The sequence below is a fragment of the Phaenicophaeus curvirostris genome, chromosome 6 (assembly GCF_032191515.1).
Source record: "Phaenicophaeus curvirostris isolate KB17595 chromosome 6, BPBGC_Pcur_1.0, whole genome shotgun sequence".
Taxonomy (NCBI): domain Eukaryota; kingdom Metazoa; phylum Chordata; class Aves; order Cuculiformes; family Cuculidae; genus Phaenicophaeus; species Phaenicophaeus curvirostris.
Window position 1 is genome coordinate 54,414,505 of NC_091397.1, and position 24,105 is coordinate 54,438,609.

The 24,105-nt window shown below is 35.6% G+C and overlaps 1 protein-coding gene across 5 annotated transcripts in view; it reads right to left on the reverse strand.

Moving 5' to 3' along the window:
• TAX1BP1 (Tax1 binding protein 1) overlaps positions 1-24,105 on the reverse strand; it is a 53,968-nt gene that overhangs the window by 23,518 nt on the left and 6,345 nt on the right. For all 5 annotated transcript variants that reach the window (XM_069860220.1, XM_069860222.1, XM_069860221.1 and 2 more), the window contains exons 3-7: positions 15,660-15,762; positions 12,062-12,249; positions 10,267-10,425; positions 524-672; positions 301-391 (exon numbers count right to left, since the gene is read on the reverse strand). In XM_069860220.1, coding sequence (XP_069716321.1) covers positions 301-391; positions 524-672; positions 10,267-10,425; positions 12,062-12,249; positions 15,660-15,762 — 690 coding nt within the window. The remainder of the gene's footprint in view (positions 1-300; positions 392-523; positions 673-10,266; positions 10,426-12,061; positions 12,250-15,659; positions 15,763-24,105) is intronic.

The window sequence follows — 24,105 nt, forward strand, 5'->3', positions numbered from 1 at the left end:
ACTGTGCAGCTAAAGAACTTCCTCATTAGCACCTATTACGTTTTCTTACTATGCCTGCATTTTAACAAATGGGTGATCCATTCTCCTTCTTAGAGACCTTTCTATATTATGGTATGAATTCAGATCCTATTTTTCCCATTCATTTTTATATAGAATATCTATAACTGTCTTAAAAACCTGTTCATAGAAGTTATCCATTTCCTGTTTTCCCTGGAAATTAAATTTATCAGACTTCTCCATAAAACATTATTACCTTTATTTCAAACCACTTCATTTCAGTGTATACAAGGAATAACTTACCTTATAAAGTTCTTTCTCATCCTTTTCTGTCTTTAACACACATTCAAGCTGCTCCTTCTCAAGCGACACTTTCTTCAGTTTGTCCTTCAGACTAAGATATTGACAAATTAACAGTACAAAACTATTAATACAGAAAATCAATGTATACATTAAAAATAGTTTAAAAAATGCCTATGGAAAGAAACAGTAAAAAAAGGAAGGTAAGAACAAAATTAATAAATACCTGTCTAACTCGGTTTCTTTTGCAATGGCTTTTTGAGTAACAGTCATTATATCTTCTTCAAGCTGGAGAACTTTTGAAGTAGCCTCGTCATGCTTCTTCTTCAAATCATCAATTTCAGTTTTAAGACCTTCTGATGCTTGAATATTATTCTTTAAAAGAATTGCAAATAGATGTCATTCAAGAATGCATATTTTCAGAACTACAACATGCTATTTGAATTAATGCTAAAATATGGTTATTAGATTTCTTCTCTTCCTTAAAATGTATTATAAGCCCATTCTGAATATATATATATAAAAATACGTATATTGAATATATATGTTTAAGTTGCTACATGCAGTTAAGATATTAAGAAAGAGTAAACATGGAGTTTGTCCTGGTGCAAGCACTCAGTTACATAGAAACCATCAAAGACTTCAGAGTACTGGACAAAGCAAGCTGTATTTCATATCTTTTCCCATCACCCTTCTGCAAACTATGATCGACTGCCCAGCTTAGAAAACATAAACGAACTTCTATTTTCCTTTGTACATTCTTTTACTTGAAAAGAACGATAGTTTGCATTTGATCAGACAGTTAACACCACTCAAGAAAGCCACAGTAAAAGCAACTACAGGCAAAAGCAGAAAAAATGGAAGAACTCCTGATGGAGCGCTAGTTACGACATATGCTATATTCTACCAGACAGAACGTGTGCAAGGTATCACAAAGCTCACAGAAGCTCATGAAGCAATCGTGGGATTTATGTCTCAGACTCTGGGCCTACAAAAAAGAGCATGTAGTGACAGGTCAAGGGGTAATGGCTTTAAACTGAGAAAGGTTAGATTTACACTGGATATAAAATTTAGAAATTCTTAACTATGAGGCTGATGAGGCTCTGGAATGGGTTTCCCCGAGAAGGTGTAGAGGCCCCATCCCTGGAGGTGTTCGAGGCCATCTGGATGGGGGCGTTGAGCAACATGGTCTAGTGGAAAGCATCCCTGCCCATGGCACGGGGATGGAACTAGGTGATCTTTAGGTCCCTTCCAATCCAAACCATTCTATGATTCCATGATAACAACACTCGAAACAGATTCCTTTGTTGGAAAGCTAACAGATGCAAGATTGAAAGCCACTTTTAAGTACTGCATTGTTTATCCAATTACAGTAACATCCGTACTATTCTAAGGCACCAGACAGCTAAAAGTTGTCACCACTGCAGTGAAACAGCCATTTAATGTCAGGTCATCTTAAATAACACACAAACCCAATGTTTTTAATATAAACTATCTTCTTGAGAAAAGAAATTAAGAACACTAAAGTAGAACATACCAAGATAATAAGCTCCTATTTCTGATATCAAAATTCAGTAAAGCTCAGCTTAGTATCAACCATGACAGTGGTATGAATCAACGTGTAAACAAGGTCAAGACAGACTGACCAAAGTGCCTGACAACAGCATGACTTAAAAGTGTTTGTGAAGATACTAAGGTAAAAGTTGTTTTTCTATTTTGCATTTGGAAGAGTAAAGCACTAGTTCATCTATTCATTTTTAAACAATGCTCAATGCCTGAAACAACAAGACTGTACTGTTACATCAAGAGAAACATCAGCCAGAGTTTACAGAGAACCCCTACCGGCCAGGTTCCAACCTCACTAACAATGTTTTAAGTACAATAAAATATAATGAGGACTGGTTTTACTCATTAATTGTCAAAATACACTGTTCACAAATGTAATTAAGTCCTGCTTTTACAAGCAACTAAACAGAAGTTTGGGCGTTATGATTTTGGGAGGGGGTGGGGGGGTGAATTGTGAGGGGTGGCAAATGTAACTGCTGACTCAAACACTTCCTAAACACGATGCCAGCACATAAAGTAGGTTTTTATTTTTGTTACACAAGCTGTAAAAAAAAAAAGAAGAGGACTAATACACTGCAACTATTTAAACTCCAAATGGCTTTATTATATGCTTTACTATAATAAAGAACTTCAAGGGATCATGAATGCACCATCTCTCTTTAAAAACAGCATTGGAGATGACCCACAATTTTCATGAGGTCTTTATTTTTGAAGAGCTATCAGTTTCCTGCAACCAAAAATATATGTACTTTGTGTAATGAAGGCAGGATATTTTAATTAAAGTCAGCATTCCAAGTAAAACTTGCTGTATAACCAGCAGCAACAACGCCACACATTATAACTGCTTCTTCCCTAGTGCAGTGGTGACTAATTACTTGCCCCTGTTCTGAAAGTCTAGTATAGTAAAAAGTATTTCAATGCATATCTGTGTTTTCTCGAAACACAACTTTGGTCTAACTGTAACTGTTGTAAGCCAACCGCCTTCAAAAGAATTTAATCTGATACATTATATATACAAACTGTACAAACAGTTCAAACAGGCTGCCAAAGGTAACATGTATTAAAAGGAATTAATAGCCTGAAAAAAATGCACTCCACAAACAGCATTACAATGGATGCTGCTTTGCTAGTTATTCTAAAGGGACATGGTATTAAAATGTAAAAGTTCCACACTTGACAGATTCTCACCTAATAAACTTGTTTAGATACAACTTAGGCCTACAGTTTTGAAAGAAAAAAGGATTACTTTTTAGAGACAACATGTTATTTTACAGAATTCTTAGCAATTCAATTTAGATGTTGCAATCGTAGTCCCATATGCTCTGGTTACAGCAGTTTCAGAGCCTATAAAGTTTAAAATGAGCACTCTTAGACTGTTTCACAGGTAAAAGTCGACTGTGTTTTAGGAGGAGTCTTAAAGGCAAAAACATAATAAACACATCAACTACATGTACAACCTCTATTACAAAAACTAATTAATTTCTGTAAATATTGTTTGCTTAATTTCTCTTAATTTCTCTGGCACATTTACAGATATTATACCTTTTCTTCTCTTTATTAAGAGAAAGAAAAGCACAGCAAGAGGATGAATCATTTTACTGAACTGATTTAAAAATGTCCAACAATTTTAAGGTTATTTTTACTCTGGATTGTATCTTTAATTCATTTACAAATCCAGCTCCTCCTTCTCCCCTCCTTCCCTAGAGCTGAAACAGCCTTATGGATGGAGGAAGGAAACAGCACCGCAAAAGTCAGAATAAGCAGAAATTACTTAAGGTAGCTTCACTGCTGCAAAAAAAGAGCTACCAAAATGAAAATTCCTGTAACTACCAGAAGTTTCACTAGTGAAATGAAACAAAGAAAATTTAACATAGTTGTCACGTGATTTTATCTTTCCCAGAATCAAAATTCCACTTTGAAAATTCCAATGTACCTTCAGACAGGGAACAAGAAAATGCGGCCACCAAAATCTTTACGGCTATTCTAAAACGGCAAAAGACTTAAGATTGATTATTTTAAAATTAATTTCATTGCAATCACATGAAACACTGTCCTCCCCCGACAAAGAGCTGCAAGTACACATAATGTGGTTTGTTTACAGTGCCTAACAAACAGCTGCTGAAAGTTCTAAATTACAGATCAGTCACTTCTAGTTTGTGTAACCTAATCGTAAATGCACTGACTGAAACCTCATATAGCATATGCGAAGATCATGCCTGTGCTCTTCCCTGAAACATGTTTAAAATGTATTTATTAAACTCCTGCTACAAAAGGACTAATAATCTTTAATTTGAGAATGGAGGAGCCATAAAATTTCTAGATTCTCATTCAATACTCAAGAACACACTTTCCCTACTTATTTCTTATTTCTAGTGGATCTTGCAACTCCAGTAAAACATTTCAGAGTACAGTTCAGTCAATGGATGCAAAGCAAAATCCCTTCCTGTAAAGCAACACACAAGGCATTTCAAACATACTTAAGGCAGAGAGAGATCCCACAGGCAGAAGAAAATACTTGAAAAATACAACCTGAAACTATTTCCAGCTGTGACATCTTGCAGTATGCAACAGGCAGCATGCTTTTTTCTGCTTCACCTTCACATTTTATCACAAGTAAAACTCCCTCTCCAATTTTTAAAAGCCATTCCTCTCCTAAAACATTTACCTTTAACAGCTAGTATCTGCATTCTTTATTTTACTTTTTATAGAATGCATACATTGTAACGAAGAAGAACGAAATGTTAAAAAAGCTACGCAACTCTGAAATCGAAAGAAGTCAATTCATCAAATACAAAGCAATTTATTTAAAAAAAAGCAAGCTGAAGCATTTTTCACATATCAGCTGTTTGATTCATCTGGACGTAGTTTAATGTCAGGGGAACCATTACGCTTCATACTCTGTAGAGAATGGGGATCTAGATAAATCATCTGCAGGAGTCTTTTGTTTATCCCACTGACATCATAGCAGCTCCAACAGAATCATGTAAAACACATGGCTGACATCACACTGTTTACAGAGCCTCTGGGACAAATGATGAATGCAACACAGTACCACCGCAGCCACTGCAAAATGTGAGTGTGCTCACAACACAGAGCCTGCATGATCTCAAAGAACTGAGCTCCAGATAAATTCAATGATATTAAGCTTCTACCTTTGTGATTATGATTGGCAACAGAAATACTGCTCTAAAAACACTGAAGTCTCTCTATTCCAAAAACCTAAGATACCACAAAGGCACTGAAGAAACACTTGATTCACTTACCTTTATGCACGCGGTCTGAACTGAGCTGGCACTTGTACTCCTGACTCATCACACTGCACAACAGCATTCTGTCATACCTAACCAGACAAACTCTCCTTATAAAATGGCATCAAAAGCCAATTTAAAATGAATCCTTGATATTTGAAAAGAACTCTCCCATGAATAAAGCTACTGTGAGAGTAGAAGCTGTCAGTAGAATGTGGATTTAAATGGATGCCCTATTAAAACTCCCCATCAGATAGATTAATTAGCCCACTTTTTAAAAGTTAAATAGTGAACTAAACTTTCAAAGAGCACAAAAGAACAAGTTTTTCAAGTCAGTAAATTAACTTCTACCTCAATTTATGCCAATGTCAAATAGAAACACTATTCAAATGTTCAAAGCATGAAAGAATGAGCAAGTAATCTGTAAATCTGTTGCTTCTGATTTAAATGTTTAACTTAAGCAAACTACTGCAGCAGGAGTAATACTTGTCACCACGGTAACATGAAAGTCAGCTCAGAAGTGCTCTCTTCCCACTAGGTGGAGACAAATGATTGCAAAAGCATATCTGCAAGCTCTGCTCTCTACAAAGGCTACAAAACCTGTGTTCACAAACTTGGATGGTTTCAGTGTCAGAATAGTGACCCATGCAAGACAGACACAATGACTACTGCATGACTCTCTTGTTCAGCACTAAAATATTAAATCTTGAAACAGCAGGCACATGCACTGCTGCCCAAGAGCTTACACACAGTTTAAGTACACACAAAACTGGGAACACAGAGACCAAAAAACATGCAACCTTTTTACTTAGTTATATATGTTTATATTCATGAAGTAGAAAAAATACAGCTTAAAATATTTGTATTATTATTTTCTAGATAAAGACACATTCAGGTTTTGATTCAATGTTCTTCAATTTTTCCAGAAGTAAAATATATTGAGGCAAAAGCAACTTACTAATGTGACTCAACATACTTGAGTATGTAACCAGTAGATAATTATCTCAGAAAGAAAGAAAGTAGGAAAAGTTCAAATGCTAAAAGTAACCTGAAACAGTTCCAGTGACCACATACTATATGTCAACCTCATAAGTAAAATAATCATAGTGAGTAATCACATCATTATTTTAGCAGTGTTGTATTAGTTGAGTTGCAAGCCACATATAAAGCATGATTCTAAATAATAGTATGCAATCAGGAACTATCATCCTGGTAGAAACAAAGCTACTCTGAAACAGTACCACAAGGTTGTAAGAAGATGTGACGTTTCTGAAACATCTTTAATAATTCTGCATTTACTCTTTAGCAGCAGTTTAAGCTAAACCTTCACTCTATAAGAGGTAATTTACTGTTATCATGAGGGGTAAAAAAAGGCTAGGCATGGTTTACATGGCATGAAGAAAGCTGCAGAGGAATACTATGTTTTCCCGTAACTGAAAATTCAGCCCTTTTAAGAAGACTAGAAGAATGTGCACATCGAGGGTAGGAGAAGAAAGTGGAGAATGGGAAAGATTCACTTAACCCCTCCCTAAACTGATCTTGTCAGTACTAGTACACAGGCTGTTAAGCAGCCACTGGAATACTGACGAGGAAAAGATTACCTAGAAGAAATAAAGATTGAATTTGTCTTAATTCAATTGTATTCTACAATACCTTAAGCTTTGGCAGGGCAGGGTAATTAACACAATGTAATGGTAATAAACATAACGTATAAAGTGTGCACTATAAACGGGGGGGCTGGAAAGCACACTCCCTCTGAGCACAAACACTGACTAGCACAGAGCTGCAGGTCTTGCAAATACTCTTTTTCTGTGATGGTGGTGATGACAACCTAAGAAAACTAAGACTGCAGAACCACTGATGGGCTGGAAACAAATGAAAACACAGATTTTTTTTTTTTTTTTTACTCCAATGTGATAAAATACTAAAAAAAAAGGCTACAAACCCAAGCCTAAAAAAAAAAAATTAAAAAAAATAAAGAAACATTTAGAGACAAGTAGCGACTTACAGTGCCCTAACACCCTACAGAAGCAGTTTCAACAATTCTAACAGAACACTATCACTTTATGCTTTGCATGCATTTGTTTCTCCTATCTTTGGTAGGAAATGAGATGGCTATCTTGTAAGAAGGCAATAAACGACTGTATCTCCTGAACAGTAAAGGCACTGTTAGCAAAACCAGAATCTGCAGCTGCTTGTAGACTTCTGAAGCACCTCAGCTGGTTTCAAAACTGAAGAGACGAGCACCTTTTCACCACTCAAAAACATACATAGTGCCCAATATTCAAACTTTGTGGGGCACTGATTGTATTACACCTGAAAAGATTTAGTAGTCTATGTTCCTAAAAAATTATCTACTTCTGGCTTGTTTCTTCCTAATATTTTCCCCAAGGAGCCTCTAAAAGACAAAAGGCAAAAGTAGAGAGAGAGGAGAATAATTCCACTGCCCAGAATTCTTTAACAGTAAGTAGGCAGGGAAGAGAGATCAAGTAATCAGGAGTGGGAGGGAAACACTAACTGGGACATAACTATGGTAATGTCCATCAACAACTACCCTGTCTCTAGTAAGACATGAGTGTTTCTATAGACTTTTCTCAATGATTCACACTACCCCTGAGCTATTTGTGAAAACAAAGGACCAATAACAAATCAATACTAAAAAGAGAAAAGTAGCCTAAACGTATGAATGAACAGGAACAAAAAAGATTTAACAGAACTGTGGTTTAACAAAACACTTTCATATTATGAACTAGGAGCTTTTGCATCATTAATCTACTTTCTACTTGCTACACTGTACTACAGTAAGATAACCACACTACCCACATTCGATTCAATTCACTTACAAAAATACGGCTTAATAAGCTATTTGATAAAAAAACAAATGCATGAACTCAGATACCCATATTATTTGCTCTAAAGAAACAGAATAAGATTTTTAGAAAAGGGGGAGATCGACAAGTATTTTGTATAAAGGCGTCAATAACCCCTTCCCCCTTTTCACAACACAATTGGTGACAAACAGTAGTTGCCAAAACATTACAAGCATAGATAGTTCTGCACTCAATCATAACCAAGTGCAAGTGTCTACAGAAATGAATCCACCACCTTTGCCCATGCAATTGCCATTATTAAATATAGTACTTTGTACTACTATGATTTTTTAGAGGGCTTTTAGACAAACAGAAACATCATCTACATATTTCTTGATGGAAGTACTTGCAAAAAGGAAAAAAATGTCAAGAGATTGTACAGGAGTCGCAGGTAGCTTAGCTTTATTTTCAACAGAAATAAAGATTTCTATCACAGCTCCCTCTTGAACTACAAAGGTAATGAGATGTAGTGTTTACGCATTTTCTTACATGAGCTATTTTAGTTTTTTTTCTTTAGTCTAATATGCTCTAAAGTATATAGAAATATTTTAATAGAACTCCAAATAGTTAAACCTTTATCTAAATTCAATATTTCAAAAAAATTAATTAGTATATATTAATATATAAACAAATGAAAGCTGTTTCTTTAAAAAATCTGCAGATTTTTGCTTTTTAAACAACAGAAAAACACAAAATAGAACATAAAAGATGTAAAATAAGACAGTAAGAGAAAATGAGAGAAAAAATAACTGCGTGAGTCAGAAAACATGTCAAACTTGTATACTACTTCGAATCGCTGAAGAGTTGCATCAGCCTCAGATTAAAGATCTGCTTATAGCTCAGCTAAATAAGAGTTCTTCGCACTGCATCATCACTTCAACAAGGCAGAAACGAACTAAAAACCAAAACACTCCTGAAATTAAATTTTAACTGCAAAGTTCCAGTACCTTAAAGGCAAAAGTATTTTTGACTGTAAAATTCACAGGAAAGTGTGAGAAAGTAGCAAGACAATTTTGTTCCTATACAGTCTGTCTCCTTGTTGGACAGCCATCAAAATCCCATTTGACAAATTGTTCCAAAAAGGTACTGTAAAGCTAACATGGATTGGAACTGACAATTAACTTTCACACATTTTTTTCAAATGAAAACCTCAAATGACAATGAAAAGCACCTCTGTAGCTCATTCAAATTTATCCACCAAGGATTCTGCAAATCCATGCAATGCATACATTTAGGTATTTAATTCTGTCTCCTTGATTTAAACTAGTTCTCCCATGTACTTGAAATTAAAATAATTCTTTTAAATGAAAAAATTTTTCCTAAACAAGATTTTATCCTTTCTTTTTTCCTTACCCAACACTGTAGTCCGTTTCACTTATGATTGTTCAAAAGCAAACTACAAAGTTTCAAATTCCCTTAACAAATGCCTTTCTATAAAAGGTGTATCACGCAGAACTGTTGACATATACATACTAGTACTTCAAAATAGGCTATTAACTGCTGTCCACAGCTAAATTAAATAGGCTTCATTACTTCAAATTTGTCTATGTCACCACCTCCCTCCCACATGTTTTTAATCTTCTCCTAGAAGTAGTTTTTTTAAAAAAGCAGCAGCATAAAAATAGATTAGGTCCAACTTTTTTGGTGCCTTTTTTATAACATCAGATTTCCTCCTAACCATAAGTGGAATTCTGAATTAAGCTTGTTTCAGTTTAGGTTGAATATATATTTTTCATTATCAATTACCACAGTAAATTAATTTTTAGGTTTGTGCTTCTTTTCTCTTAAGGTCTTCAAACCTTTGTGAAGCCTCTGGGAGAAGCGACTACTTTTCCCCCTTTGTGTGCCCTAGCAATAGCATTCTCTATTAAGTCTTCTAGTACCAAAATTTTCTACCATTTTCAATACCCTGTGTTCTATGCAGTTATTCTTTACTGGGAGTTTTTTTTGAAAAGTCTTCCTCCATCTTAAGACAAATGCCAGGAAACTTTAAACTACAAACCACTTTTCACTATGAATTCCACAGTTAAATGTCAAACATCTGGTAACAGTTGTAATCGATTATCTTACCAAGCCTGGTACCAAAAGCCTTAAATATTTTAACCATTTTACAACATAAAAGGAATAGTGGCAGGAGGTTAATAGGAACTGACCTATTCTAGTGTAAAAATGTCTATCTAACTGCCGAGGGGTTTTGATAGCTGATTTTCACCCAGTTTAACTGGTTCTTGGAAAAGGAAGATTACAGACATTATGAGTCAGCTTTAATCAGTTACACAACTAACCTTTTGCTCTGTTTGCAGTTGGTCACATCTCTGCTTTTCATGGTTAAGTTCTTTTTCCAGTCTTTCAACTTGATCTCTCAGCTGTGTCGTTTCCTTTTCCAGAACAGAAGTTACCTTTAACAGCTCTTCTTTTTCTTTTACTATTTTTTCAATTTTAAACTGTAAAAACAAAAACATTCTTTTCTGGTAATTTTTCTCCCCTGCATTCTTATCAAATAAGTGGATAACAAATTATTCCAGTGTTTGAGCAGAAGAACAAAACGTGTGTCTTCTGGCTAGGTCATTTTACCCTTATTCCCAGATTTCTGAAATTTCATTGCTTTAACTGAATAGCACTACATTACCATTAGACAGCACACTTTGTAGTGTCTTGATTTATACTCAAGTTTTCCCTCCTTCTGTGAACTGCCTTTACTGTTCCCAAGTGACAGCAAATATAGAGGAGCTAATTATGACGACAGCTTGGTGAAAAAGCGGCTGCTGAGTGCAGTGACACATACACGCTCTCTAAAGCATTTGAGGAGTTTCACCAAAAAAAAATCCACACAGACACAGAGTCAAAAATTAAGGACAAGCACACAAATGGCAGCCTTTCAATATTTAAAGGGAGCTCATAAGTTGAGGACAAACTTTTTAGCAGGGCCTGTTGCAACAAAACAAGGGGCAACGGTTTTAAACTAAAAGAGGAGACATTTAAACTAGATATGAGGAAGAAATTTTTTACGAGGGTGGTGAAACACTGGTACAGGTTGCCTAGAGAGGCTGTAGATACCCCAACCCCTGAAAACATTCAAGGTCAGGTTGGATGGGGCTCTGAGCAACCTGATCTGCTTGAAGACTTCCCTGCTCACTGGGGGTTGGACTACACTTTTAAAGGTCTCTTCCAACCCAAACCACTCTGTGATTCTATGAACCAAGATAATCAAAAAGGTTTGAAAAAACATTTTCCTTCAATTCTAGTGCTGTGAGTACATATCTGAAAGGCAAAACTATCCCAGATGTACATCTGTATTAAATCTCTTATCCTTTAATTTTGAAAACTGTAAATCGAATATATGCACAGAGGTGCTTCACACAAGGGACAAAAGGATAAAACATCTGATAGCAAGGTAAGGAAACTGTACTGAGCAGTTTTTCCAAGAAGCAACTCATACAATCAAGTTGGTTTGGTGGTTTGAGGTTTTTTTTGTTTGGGTGTTTTTTGTTTGGGTTTTTTGTGTGTTTAAGTCAACCTACAAAACATCAAAAAGGAAATGGAAACATCTTGACTCTGTATGTAAACATAAAAGCATAACCACATCCACCTAGCAAAGAACATAACATACAGAATACTGCTTTAAATAAAATAAAAGTTATTCTAACATACTTAGGCACTGCAATTATTCAGCTTAGTTTCTACGGCTCCTCACTTGTGCAGAAATAAAAGTATATAAATTCCTTCATTTTTTTCCTTACAACAATCACCATTTCATACAAAGAGTATCTACCCCCATCCAGTTAGTTGGAAAGTACAGATGTGAGAGATGGGAAACTATCTACTCTTTTATGGTTTCCCACTCTATGCTTAGTGCTATACCATACCCATAACCTGTTTAAAATCTTTAATTGCTTAACCTGCAAATATCCTGAACTCCCATCAAATAGTGAAGAACAAGCCAGAAATACATAGATTACACGTATATTTTTTTTTTTTACTCCTGGTTTGTTCTTCAATACTATATCCTGTGAGTGTAAGTAAATACGTATATAGAGAAAAAAATATGGAAGTAGCACTTTTAAAATTGTTGAATCAGACCTCAAGAAGTCCAGCTTTTGTGGTCACCACTAACATATCAGAGTTTCCTTCATCTTCCATAGTGAGCAATTCTTCAACAGGGGAAGAGGTACGAAACTGGAAAGGTGTGCTTGCTCCACGAATTTCTCCTTTATGAGTCACATAACAGAACTGGTAAAATTCTCCATCATCATTTGGTAGATAATATCCTATCAAAATAAATTCATATTTAAAGAAACATTCTAAAAAATACAATTCTCCATCTGGAAACAGATTATCAGATCATGTTTTACTTACAAATTTCATAATCATTACCTCAGTAAGGCACAGATAAATCATCAAACAGCAGAAAGGAAAAATTATCCTATTTAGTAATTTTATCTCCCAAGCATTTCTCCTAGCTTTTAAGACACTTGGGTAATAGGTGATATGTGTAGACATCATCCGACATACATTAGGAAACAGCTGCCATTTATATATTTATGAAACAGACAGAATTATTAGCAATGAGATGCCCTGAGGCTGGATTGGGACCACATTGTTACAGTTGTACAATCACACAAGAAGAGCAAGCGACTTTTTTGGCCTTGGAATACCTATACAACTGAAGACAATAGACCAAGACAAAGTAACATGCAACAACAAGACATCTGCAACTTTACCAGATAAAATTATTTGCATGGTTTTTGTGTAGTAATCACAACAGACTTTTGCTATTTTTAAATGCCAAAGCACTGGAATGCTTTAAATGGCTGACACAATGTGAACGAGCTGCAAGCATGGATAAGGCCAAGGAGTTTAAAAGAGCTTGTTTTTCAAAATTAAAAAAAAAAAAAAGAAATCCTTCTAGACTTTGCAAGATAAATCATCTTTATTGTAGGTAATTAATACTGCATGCTGCTACCAAATTATTTCAGAAGAATTCCTGTATGACTATTCAACTGAACTATTTCCCACTAAAGCTTCAACATCAAGCCTCTTGCATCACATGAATTTGCACAGTAATAATTGTGTATGGTAAACAATCATTTCCAGAACTAATGAGATTTTTACCTTTATTAGTAAATGCAAGAAACCACGCCTTACTCTGTTTAGTTGTACAAAAACCAACTAGTTTTATTCGAAACAATTATCAGATACCCTAGTCAGCCTGAGAATATCATCAGCATAATAAATCCTCACCTAATGTCCAATCCAGCAGGTGATGACACCAATTTCTGTTAATATTTCACCACAATTCAATCTGGTCCTTTTCTAACTTTCTTATTAATTTCCATACACCAACTTTTATTCCAGATTCCTGGAATACTTTTCCCAGTACTCTTAGCTACTTTTCCTTTACAAATCGCGAAACATTATACATACTATATGGACAGCACTTGTATCATGCATTTTATGTTTCCATTAGTCTTATACTTTCTTAACTATTGCTCAGGGAATAGTATCAGAACTTCAAAATCTCAGGATTCTGTGCTTTAGACTCAACTACACTTTCCTATATAGCACTGCAGTTCAGCTTACCTGGTTCAATGCTTAAACAAGGTGACACTTGCCAAAACAAATTCCTAACAATCTACTTTGCAGTTCCATCAAGTTTTAATATTGGTTCAGACAAACTGATTTTAAAACTACTTAGCCTCTTTTCTTGTATCTAACATGCCCTGGAAAGAAATGATTCCTGATGATTTTCTTCCAGCACATCCACTTGATCACTTAAAAAAATATATAAAGCATGCTACACAACATTTACTACTTTCCTCAGTTAACTAAGCTCCTGCAAGCTTGACTGATCTCATCTCAGCAGCACTAAAATATCTTGCCAAACACAACTGGGAGACCACCTGATTGGAGATTAAATCTGGCAGTGCTATAAAAGTGGTAGACTGTCAGCTTGGAACATATCGGATGGGACAGAGTTACCTAGTCTCTTCATGTGTGGTAAAACTTCTAAGTACAAAAGGACTGAAAATGGCATGTAGAATCCTAGGTTTCTAGGTCACCGAGTTTCAGTCCAACTCAATTTCATTCATTCAGTGTATTTAGGTAACTAAAAAACACTAATGAAATCCTTCCAGTTGCTACAGAGCACACATACTTTTCACTGATTTCAAGGTTATAAAATGGTCAGAGCATTTGGATCTAATCATCATCAAAAGTCGCAGAAAAAGTGAATCAGAGAAAGAACACTGAACTCAAAGCTATCACTACTCGCAACTTTAACAAGACAAGCGAACACAGTATTAATTTCAAGACTTCAATTATTATTTTTCTATATTTTTAAGCAAAAAACACACACACAAAGATTAAAGCCAAATCTGGGAATTAAAAAAGAACATAAGATTGTACAGTAAATTCTGTTAGTAAGCAGAGAAGCATTAAACAATTTTAATGGAGGTGCTCTTTTCACATGCAACTTCAAACGCAGAGGTTTGGGGTTTTTTTTTACATTTGTATTGTCCTGTGGCAAGAAGCCACTGCGCAGTGGCTGTGTTATACAAGTATCACCTCTGTCTCCATTTTGAGCTGGCCATTTGATAGCTTACATCAATGGCTCCTACTTCCTTAAACATGATCAATGGATAATGCACTCATGCCACAGGTAGCTGATTTTAGAGACATCCATCACTTCTCACTATTTCCCTTTTCCAGGCTGAAAAACCTGGTAGAAAGAAGTTCTGAAGGTCACCTCACCCAACCTCCCACTAAAGAGACTGTTGTCGGCACCACTCTGACGCTATTGTGGCTGCATCTAATCAAGTGTGTGGAATTCTGAACCTTCCAAACCAGGGATATCTGTTCAATTCAAGTGCTGCACCACCCCCTCTTGGAAACAAAGTTCCTCCTAACCTGCTAGGCCACAGTCCATGGCTGTTGTCCCTTTTTATATTTAATGAAAGGAGCGTGGCTCTGTTATGTTTGTAACTCCACACCTTTACACAGAAGCGATTTCTGGACTTTGTTCTTCCTTGTAGCGCTTTGTTAATTTGCAATACTAGGTCTTTTTTTGAGATTGGGAAGGGGAGAGGTTCTGACCTCCATAGTTACACTATGCAGTTATACTATAGATTTGTACAGTGGTGTAACTTTTTCTGTTTCATTCTTTATTTTTTTAAAAACTCAGTCATTCGCATCAATTCCTCATCATCAAAAGGTCCTCTGCTACTCCCCAACAACTCTGAATCTTCGCCAAACTGTCATCTACATTATTTTTCTTTCACAAAAATCATTTTATATTGGGAGTGATATTTTAGTCCAGAGACTAAAGACAATGTAAAGACACAAGACGTTAAGAGATGCCATGATTAAAAAACCCTACCGATGATTAAACAAAGTCATTTTCTGACTTTGAACAGTTTCCAGCAGAGCTTCCCTTTCTACCAGCCATGAATATTGTCAATTACTATGTAAAACCATACTGAGTCACATACTTTCCCATACAATTTCTTTGGCATCTAAAATAAGATTGAACTTCACACAGTGAAGTGCGGAAAACTCTCCTCCAATTTACGCTTTCAAAAGTCTAGAACTGTTATACAAGCCTCAACACTGTAAAAAGTAGGTAAGTATTTAAAAAGCTGTGTAGTTTGGAATATAGAGGTAGACACTGCTTTATATTCACCTTGAAAAGTCAGTACGCAGTTAACTGTTGATCCTTCCACATAATTTTCTGGCATAGGTGACCAAAGAAATGTATAATAATCTCTTGCAGTACTCCAACCAACCTAAACCAAAATAAACCACAAAAAAAAAAAAAGAAAGACAAAATGTTAAGCAGAACAATTTGTTACATACAGTTAAGATATCATAGTCTAGCCTTTACAACATACTATAATATGCATATTTCTGCTTCAACATGCAATAAAAAGATACTTAACAATGTTTACAAATCAGGAATATTTTAACAAGCATGTCAAAGATTTAGCATGAATTTTATTAAGCTTGTTACCTAAGGCAATAAAAGGGCCTTAGGCAATAAAAGGGTCTATATAAATTAAAACACCAAACAATTTTCACTACATATTAAACTACTATTTGGTACATTTTTTTTCTATAAAGATACACATTAGTATATTAAAAATAGAAAAATATTAATTCTGAAGTTTAGAGTGAGATTTTTCTCCGTGTAAGTTCTGCCAAGGCTGACTATTTTCTACTCACAACCCAACAGGTTCAACAGACAACAAAAGGAGAAAAGAGAAAATAACATGCTCTTCTGCTGAAAAGGCCAAATTTGACAGGGCTGAACTAGCACTTTTTAGACAACTTCTGCAATACCAGAAACCGGCATTTCACTGGAACACTAATTCTTCCATACATATATATGATGTCTGCAATTTAAAAAAAAAAAAAAAACCCACACAAAAACATAACTCAAGTAAGGTGGTGTGGTGTTCCCACTAACTTCAATAAACATCTACTCTCAGACTTTTTGAGTTCAGTTCTGTACAGTAAGAAAGAAATGTATTCCAACAAGCTTGATATACAGGCATCTAAATCCAAAACCCAAAGTAACTACTGTAAAGCAATGGATATTAATAATACTGTAACAGTAAAGGACAAGAAGTAATGATATGCTGAGAGGAAAATAAAGACAAAATAAAGTAATTCTTTAAAAAAAAAAATCAACAAGTTTTAATGAAACCTTTATTTTAGCATCTTGTATCTTTTGACAATATTCTCTTTAATAAGTCTAGTAAGAAGTATATAGTGGCTCAGAAATACAAAATACTCCTACACAGCCATAACCTTCTCTATGGCAACAGATTCTGTTATCACAGATATAAGATTATAAATACACACTGGAAGGTTCAGCAATGATCTAAATATGGCCTGTGACACAGGTTATTTCTTTCAGTGCAGAAGGAAAGCCAATAGGTGCCTAAAAATAGCGTTAAAACTATATAAAGAAATTCTAAGATTGCTTAAGGGAAAGGAAACAAAAACTGAGATAAATGAAAACTAGTGGCAAAAGCTACAGAAGAAATACGAAAGTTAAAATGATTCAACACTGCAAGAAATGTTATCCATTATAAAAATACATTTAAAATCAAGTCTTAAATTACATCATTTCAGTTTTTTTTGTTTCCTTCATTTACTGACCAAGTTCTAAAAATTTATGATCTAACTACTCGAGCTGCAAGCGTATTTGCTTACATTAACAATTAGAACTTAAAAGCTTTTAGAAGAACTGGAAATGAGAGGAAAGATGTGGAAATCCACACTTATTCCTGTTTAGGCCTCCTGTGAAGTTACAGTCCTACTTTGTTACGAAGTATACATTCTGATGTCCTAAAACGTGAAACCAAAGTTCTAAAAAATAAAACACCAAAACCACTTTCATTAGAATGCTAACTAAAATGGCATACAAAAGACCCAGATACAACTACTTCCATATGCTTTTTCCTTTTTAAAGTAGTAGAAAAATTAGAGTAAGACTTTCAAAACTAAAGCAACCCAAGTAAAACAGTATATGGATCAAAACAACTACAGACTTCGTTGATGTACAAAAACTCAGCTGGAATTCCTCTAATAAAAATAATTCCAATAAAGATTTAAAAAAATAATATCAACCACAGACAGAATAGAAAGTGTTGTCAACTACTGCACAAACCCATGTTCCAATCAAAGTCCCAAAGCTGAAACAAACGCACACTAGTACTTTCCTATCATCAGAAATCTTAAAGAAATGACAAATTTCAAAGGGACACACAAACATTTCAAGTTACATAAGAACTCCAACACAAAACCCTCTGAACTTCAGAGGAAGAAAAAGAATAATCTATCAAACCACACAAAAGACTTCCTGTGAAGTCTGAACTCAAGTTCATCATTGGATGCATTGACTGGTTGTGTTGATAGTATTACTTTAAGGAATTCATTGAAATCTCTGAACACATTTTACTTAAGACTTAAAAACTCACAAAATATTAACGTGTTTATTTCTCAGATAGAAGAGCAAATTAGACTTAGATGATGCAACTTCCCTAAGCCAACAGGGGAAAAAAAAAAATCCATGTTGTAACCAGAATTAGAAATGTCTCTTCTATTACCCCAGCATATAACTCACTCTCCTCTTTTCTCCATTTGTCTACATTCAATTCTCACAAACTCTTTTCAGTAATCCATTCTGAAACTGGAAAGCTGTGCATAAATTCCAACACTCTTGCTCTCCAGAGGTTAACCAACAGATTAATCATTCAGAAACCAAATCCTACTTTCTCCTTCTCAACTCATTTTTAAAACCAAAACCACATGGCTAAACATCATGGTTTTAGGAAACGTGTCATATCCAGATTACATTATTATGCACAAACAATGTGTTACTCAAATAATCCTTTCTTTTAATTCACTCTCCATAAAATGGAAAGCTTTAATGGGCCATTACAGAGTAATCCATTCACTATAGCCTTATTTCCTACTTTTGAGTAAAAAGGCTTATTTCAATTTAAGACATCATAAAATACTTTTTAGTTATATAAACCAAGTCCATGGCTGCAGTGGAAATGTTGAAGTCTGGTAAAGGCGAATATGTCTAACAGCAAATACTTTGCAATTTGGCTGGGCAAATGGAGACTAGTCAACTGTCCGCAGTATTCATACCAGACAGGTTTTCCTTCTGTTAGTAAGGTATGTAGCAGTCATGAAAGTTTTATCTTATTCTATGCTGCTCCAGACATACAAGCCCCTTTCTTACTGGAAGGCCACACAGCGCAAATTAGCTTCCCCATATTTATATTTCACCCACAGTAAATATCCACAAAATAGCTAGAAGAAAATTAGCTGACTAGAAAAACGAAGAGGGGGAAACATAATTTGTGTGCCTGTCTGTACGCCAATAATGAGTTATCAACTACATTACTGGAAAAAAAATAATAATAACCATTTTATTTTGCTGTATCTCCTTTAACTTTCATCTGATTCATCTTACAATGAATCTAAGCTTGTTTAAGAAGAAAGCTCTACCTACAACTGCACGGTGTTTACAGTTAAAAATTATTTCAAACTTCATCTTTAATTCCTTGAGTTTCAGATGAACGTAGGAAATAAACTTTTCTGGTTTACTATTCCATTCAATTTCTTTCCATTTATAATGTCTTGGTAAAGTCAGTCAACTCTGCCCTGAGAGAGCAGTTTAAAGGAAGCCACTGTAAGGGAAGCTCACTTGGCATTTTCTTCCCTGGCCTCATAAAGCTATTACGCAACCAGAACAACAGCATTCATTCTGCTGTCTCTCTATACAACACATGTATTAACATCAGCAGACCAAAGTAGTAAACCCAAAAAGCACTGGTTTAGCTGAACCAACTCTGGCATAACAAACAAGCCTTTATTGTAAATACTAGATTTAAAGAGGGAAAAAAAAACCACACACCAACACACACACACCAAACCCACAAAACAAACTCTTCAGAGTAAAAATTATGCCCTTTTTGCAATTCAGAAGGTAAATTACATAGTTTAGAAAGTAATTTGGCAAAGTAACCCAAGTACTGCAAGAAAGTAATAAACTACCTCAGAAAGAAGCAAAATTACAGACAGCAGATAAGGTTTTGGACATACATTATAATCATTACTGACAACAGTAAGTCAGCAACCTTTCCATATTTCACATGGTAAAAAACCAGTTATTTTGACCCAAACCACAGAAAACACAAGTATCTAAGCAAAATGCCCAATATCCTAGGGCAGAAGCCCTAACACTGAAACATCTTGGGACAGAAGATTGCTGCAAGGTACTCTAGATTCTATACGAAAGGCTGTAACCTCAACAAGTTCTCACACGCCCAACTCTGAAGTCCACCTCTGCTGAATGTTACAAATACGTACAGGCAGTCTTTTAACTTGGGCTATTGAGAACATATGGTATTTGTTGCAGTATCAAGATACTATCAGGATCCTAACCTATTATAATCTCTCGTAGGTTATATTTCTACCTTTTAGTTCAGAGGAATATGCCAAAATGGCATTGACAGAGTGCCTAGACCACAGGATCAACTTTCTCTCTTATTAGGTATGTCAAAATAAATATAGAAACAATAAGAACTCTTGAAGAAAAACTGGCACATATGTAAATGACTGTCAAAGGAAATGTTATGACAGATCAAAGGGAAGCGAAGTTACTGTTTACTTTAAGAGATAAGCATGAAAATGTATTTTAAAAGGGTGGGCAGGGTTTAAGCAAAACATTCATTTACTATCACATTTCAAGAAAACTGTACATTAGCATAATCTTTTATTTCCAAATTGTTACCAGCTACTGACCATGTTGTCACGTCAATTCTGTCTATGACCATGCCAGAGCAAGTATTTTTCAAAAATTAATGACATTTCGGTATTAAATGCCAAAATTTCTCATCACGGGTAACATCAGGTAAGCCCAGATTATCATCCTCTTCACTAGTACAGATACAGTGAAGAACATTGCCATGGACTTTTTCCTTAAGAACAACAACAACAAATTATCTCAAGTTATTTAAGACATGCCTTTCCAAAAAAGGTAAATAGAAACAAACAGAATCACTAAATTTGTGAACACAGCAATTTTCAGAATATCCTGAAGTTCAATAATTCTTTTCCCAACTATTTTAACAGCAGGACACACTGTCCACTACACATTCCTGTATCTATCATGCCCTGCTGTGCAATGACAATTCCATGCCAGAAAAATTTTATTTCAATATGTATGTGGTTAATAACGCATCCAGCTGTTGCACTATATTTCATAATGTGATCTGTATATATGGAAGTAATTGGTATCTTGAAGGAAAAAAAATAATCTATCTGTACCAAAATCAGAACACTAAAATGACACACACAAGTTGTACTAGTATCTGCAGTCCAAAGGAGACTAAATAACTCAGATGACTAAAAAAAAAACCAAATGTATTTGTCTTGATACAACAGAACCACCAAGCTGTCTCTTATGTGTCCACTAAATCCACTGTTAAATTCTATTACAGAGGATTTTGACTGCAAACAAGTTAATTCTGAGGTTTGCGGTAGATCAGTACATCGAAAAGACAGAAATTAAGTTGCATGTAAACACAGGTACTACACTGATGCACAAAGCCCAGGTGTGACCTCATAAAAACTGAGTACCCTCTCAGAGCATGCAGGCATTTCTTGTGTTCCAATAACTTACTAAGACATTCTCAATGCTGGTTATGCAGCTTTTCCCGTACATTAAGTTACCAGAATGCCAGATCACCATTTTTAAGGTGTGGATATGAAAACCATGGATGTTAAGGAAGAAAAAAAATTTCCTTTTCTTCCCTAGGGCTATACTGAAGCAGTCAATACCAAAGCATGTCTATAACTAGAAGAATGGTAACACACATTACTTAACATATACCAATCAGAACCGAGGAACGGAAGTTTTGATGGAATAGTTCATTAACGACACAGCAAAACTATGAGCTTAACATATGGAAGATTACCTGCTGATATCGCAGGTCTTTCCAGCATGCTGGTCTCAGTAAAATTAAATTTTCAGAAACCAGAAAGTACTCATGCACCCCACAAACACCCATGCCTTTAAAGCTACTCACTTGAAGCAGTATCTTTATTAAACCCATAACATTCTTTCCTTGTGCCCAGATTTATATTAAACCTGTCTTCCCTGCGTACCAAAGATGTGTCAGTCCTACCTGCACACATATGCCCTAGACAAAGGGGTAAGCAGTTTTTCCTAAAGGCCAAGTAGTTTTTTCCAAACACTTCTGCAAGTCCGGACATTATTCACTAGTTATGCAAAGAACATCACATGGCTGAATGATTCTTTCACTTTATTGTAAAGTAATGCCATAAGCTGAAGACCTCCCCATCCGGAAGATTAGGACCACCTACTAGACAGACCATTTCTGCAATCAGATGTAATGCACATATTAATTATTTCTCCTCATTTCAAAGGCTTAGATTTGGATTACCCCAAGGGCCTCCCCAGCTTTCTATTAATCAGACAGAAGCAGGGAAGAATAAAAAGGCGACACCAGTCTTGGACCATTCTGGGAGTACACACTTCCTATGAAATCTATCAAGAACAATAAGCCTTCTCCCCTTTGATTCCACACTAGGAACCATCATGTTCTTCTGCACAAGAAAATCTGCATGAAGAGCAACTCAGACTCAGGACGCCCATGCCAAGTACTGGATCAGTACTTATCTGTAAAACTGCCTTTTATTTTTTCTGCCTGGTAACAAGCAAGGACATAACTGATCAAGATCTTTTGGTTCTTGATCACAGATGACCTTCCAGGATGTCACAAAACCAAAAAGAAACCACAGCAATGAAAGACAACAGACTTGAAGACTGAGCCCAAACTTGTTTTTAAGCCTCATGTAGGGGACAAGGAAGAAAAACAGATAAACATATACTAAAAGAATAAAAGTGTTGCATATTCAGAACTTCTGCTCCAAAAGGTAACATCATCCCCTCCAAATTTTTCCCAAAGGTCCAATCCCAAAAATATCATATGCCTTTACATACAGCTAGTTTGTAAGAGAACTGGAGTATCTGAAATACATCTCCTATACGCAACACTACCCTTACTGGGTTTGCATTCTTCTAAGCAACAGACAATTGCTTTCTTGGGAACAGTTTTAAATCTACTACCACGAGTTCTAGACCTATTCTACCTCCCAACAAGACCTTTTTGAACTCTCTGATGGAGAACAGGGAGAGAGTACTTTATCTTGTCTTGGCTCCTTCTTTTAAGTTGCATTGTAAAATATCCTTAAGAAGAAGATATCGGTAAATAAAAAACTGCAAACATGAAGGAACCTGCTGTGGTACCTTCCACTGAAGCAATTATCTTTCCATGGTACAAACAGAAGCCAAATCTCAATAACAAAAGTGGAATCCTCAGCAGACACAGAAAATTGGAAGCATTCCTAGTGGGGAGTGAAACACTCACAAGCATTAAGTCTAGCAAGTGAAAAAGAATGTATACTGGCTGGAAAAGACTGATATAATGAAGAGCAAAATGGAGCTCTGTAATAAATACATAAATTAATAAATAACCACAGTAAGATGCAGAAAGAATCTCTCAGAAGCAATTTATGGGTCCTTCCAAGGATTCCATTCCTACCACGACTTTTTCACAGAAGGTGCATGACATGAATTGCAACTACAAGAGTCACAAATGCAAATGTACACAGAATAAAAGACAGACATGCAGTGCATACTATGGAAACATTGAAAAACTCACAAGCTGGAAAATAAAGAGTCGGTATATGAAATCAATTTTTGCTTCTGGAACTATTAACTCCATTTCCATTTAGAAAGGAAGCAAACTGACAAACCAAACCCTTAAAGCTGCTTTTCAGAACAGAACTCTAGATTCAAAGATTTGAAAAATAAGCTTCAACTGTCATTCCACATTACGCAGCCATGCCAATGAAGCAGGCATAGCCCTTCCCACACACACCTTCCTAATCCTCTCATTTCCATCACAGTGACGCCAGCACAGTTGCTCATTGCATCACACAGCAACCAAGGTGAAGAACCAACCAGTTGTGAAACAAGGCGTTAAAAGCTGGGGGAGGAGGGGTTGGATTTTTCTGGCAGATTGCTTCCCTGATCCATTTCACTGTGCAATTGCACAAACAGCTGCACTAGCAAAACAAATAGGATAAGCAATATCTACTCAAGACATCGTGGCTGCTGAAGAAATATACTTGGACTTGCAACCTGAATAAAAACCATTCACTTAAAAATGCACCTTTAGATTTTATTCAGTTCAATAAAAAAATTCTTAGCTAAGTAGTTGAGCAAACGCAGGACAGAATACAGAAGTCATTGGCCCATAAAACAGAAAAAGAGTCAACACTGGAGCTAAAAACAACACAACATTCACATTGCAGGAGCGGCCCTTATTCCACACTTCTCTTCTATACTAATCTGAAATTACTACCACGGTTTTTTTTGGCTGGGTTTTTTTTGTTTGTTTTTAAACTAGGTGCCCTTTCCTTCCATTCAGTATTCACTATTACAATACGAGTAACCTTCTGTGTAATTCCAGACAAAGGCTAAAGGACACCAGCTGAAACAGGTCTGTTTTCCAAGC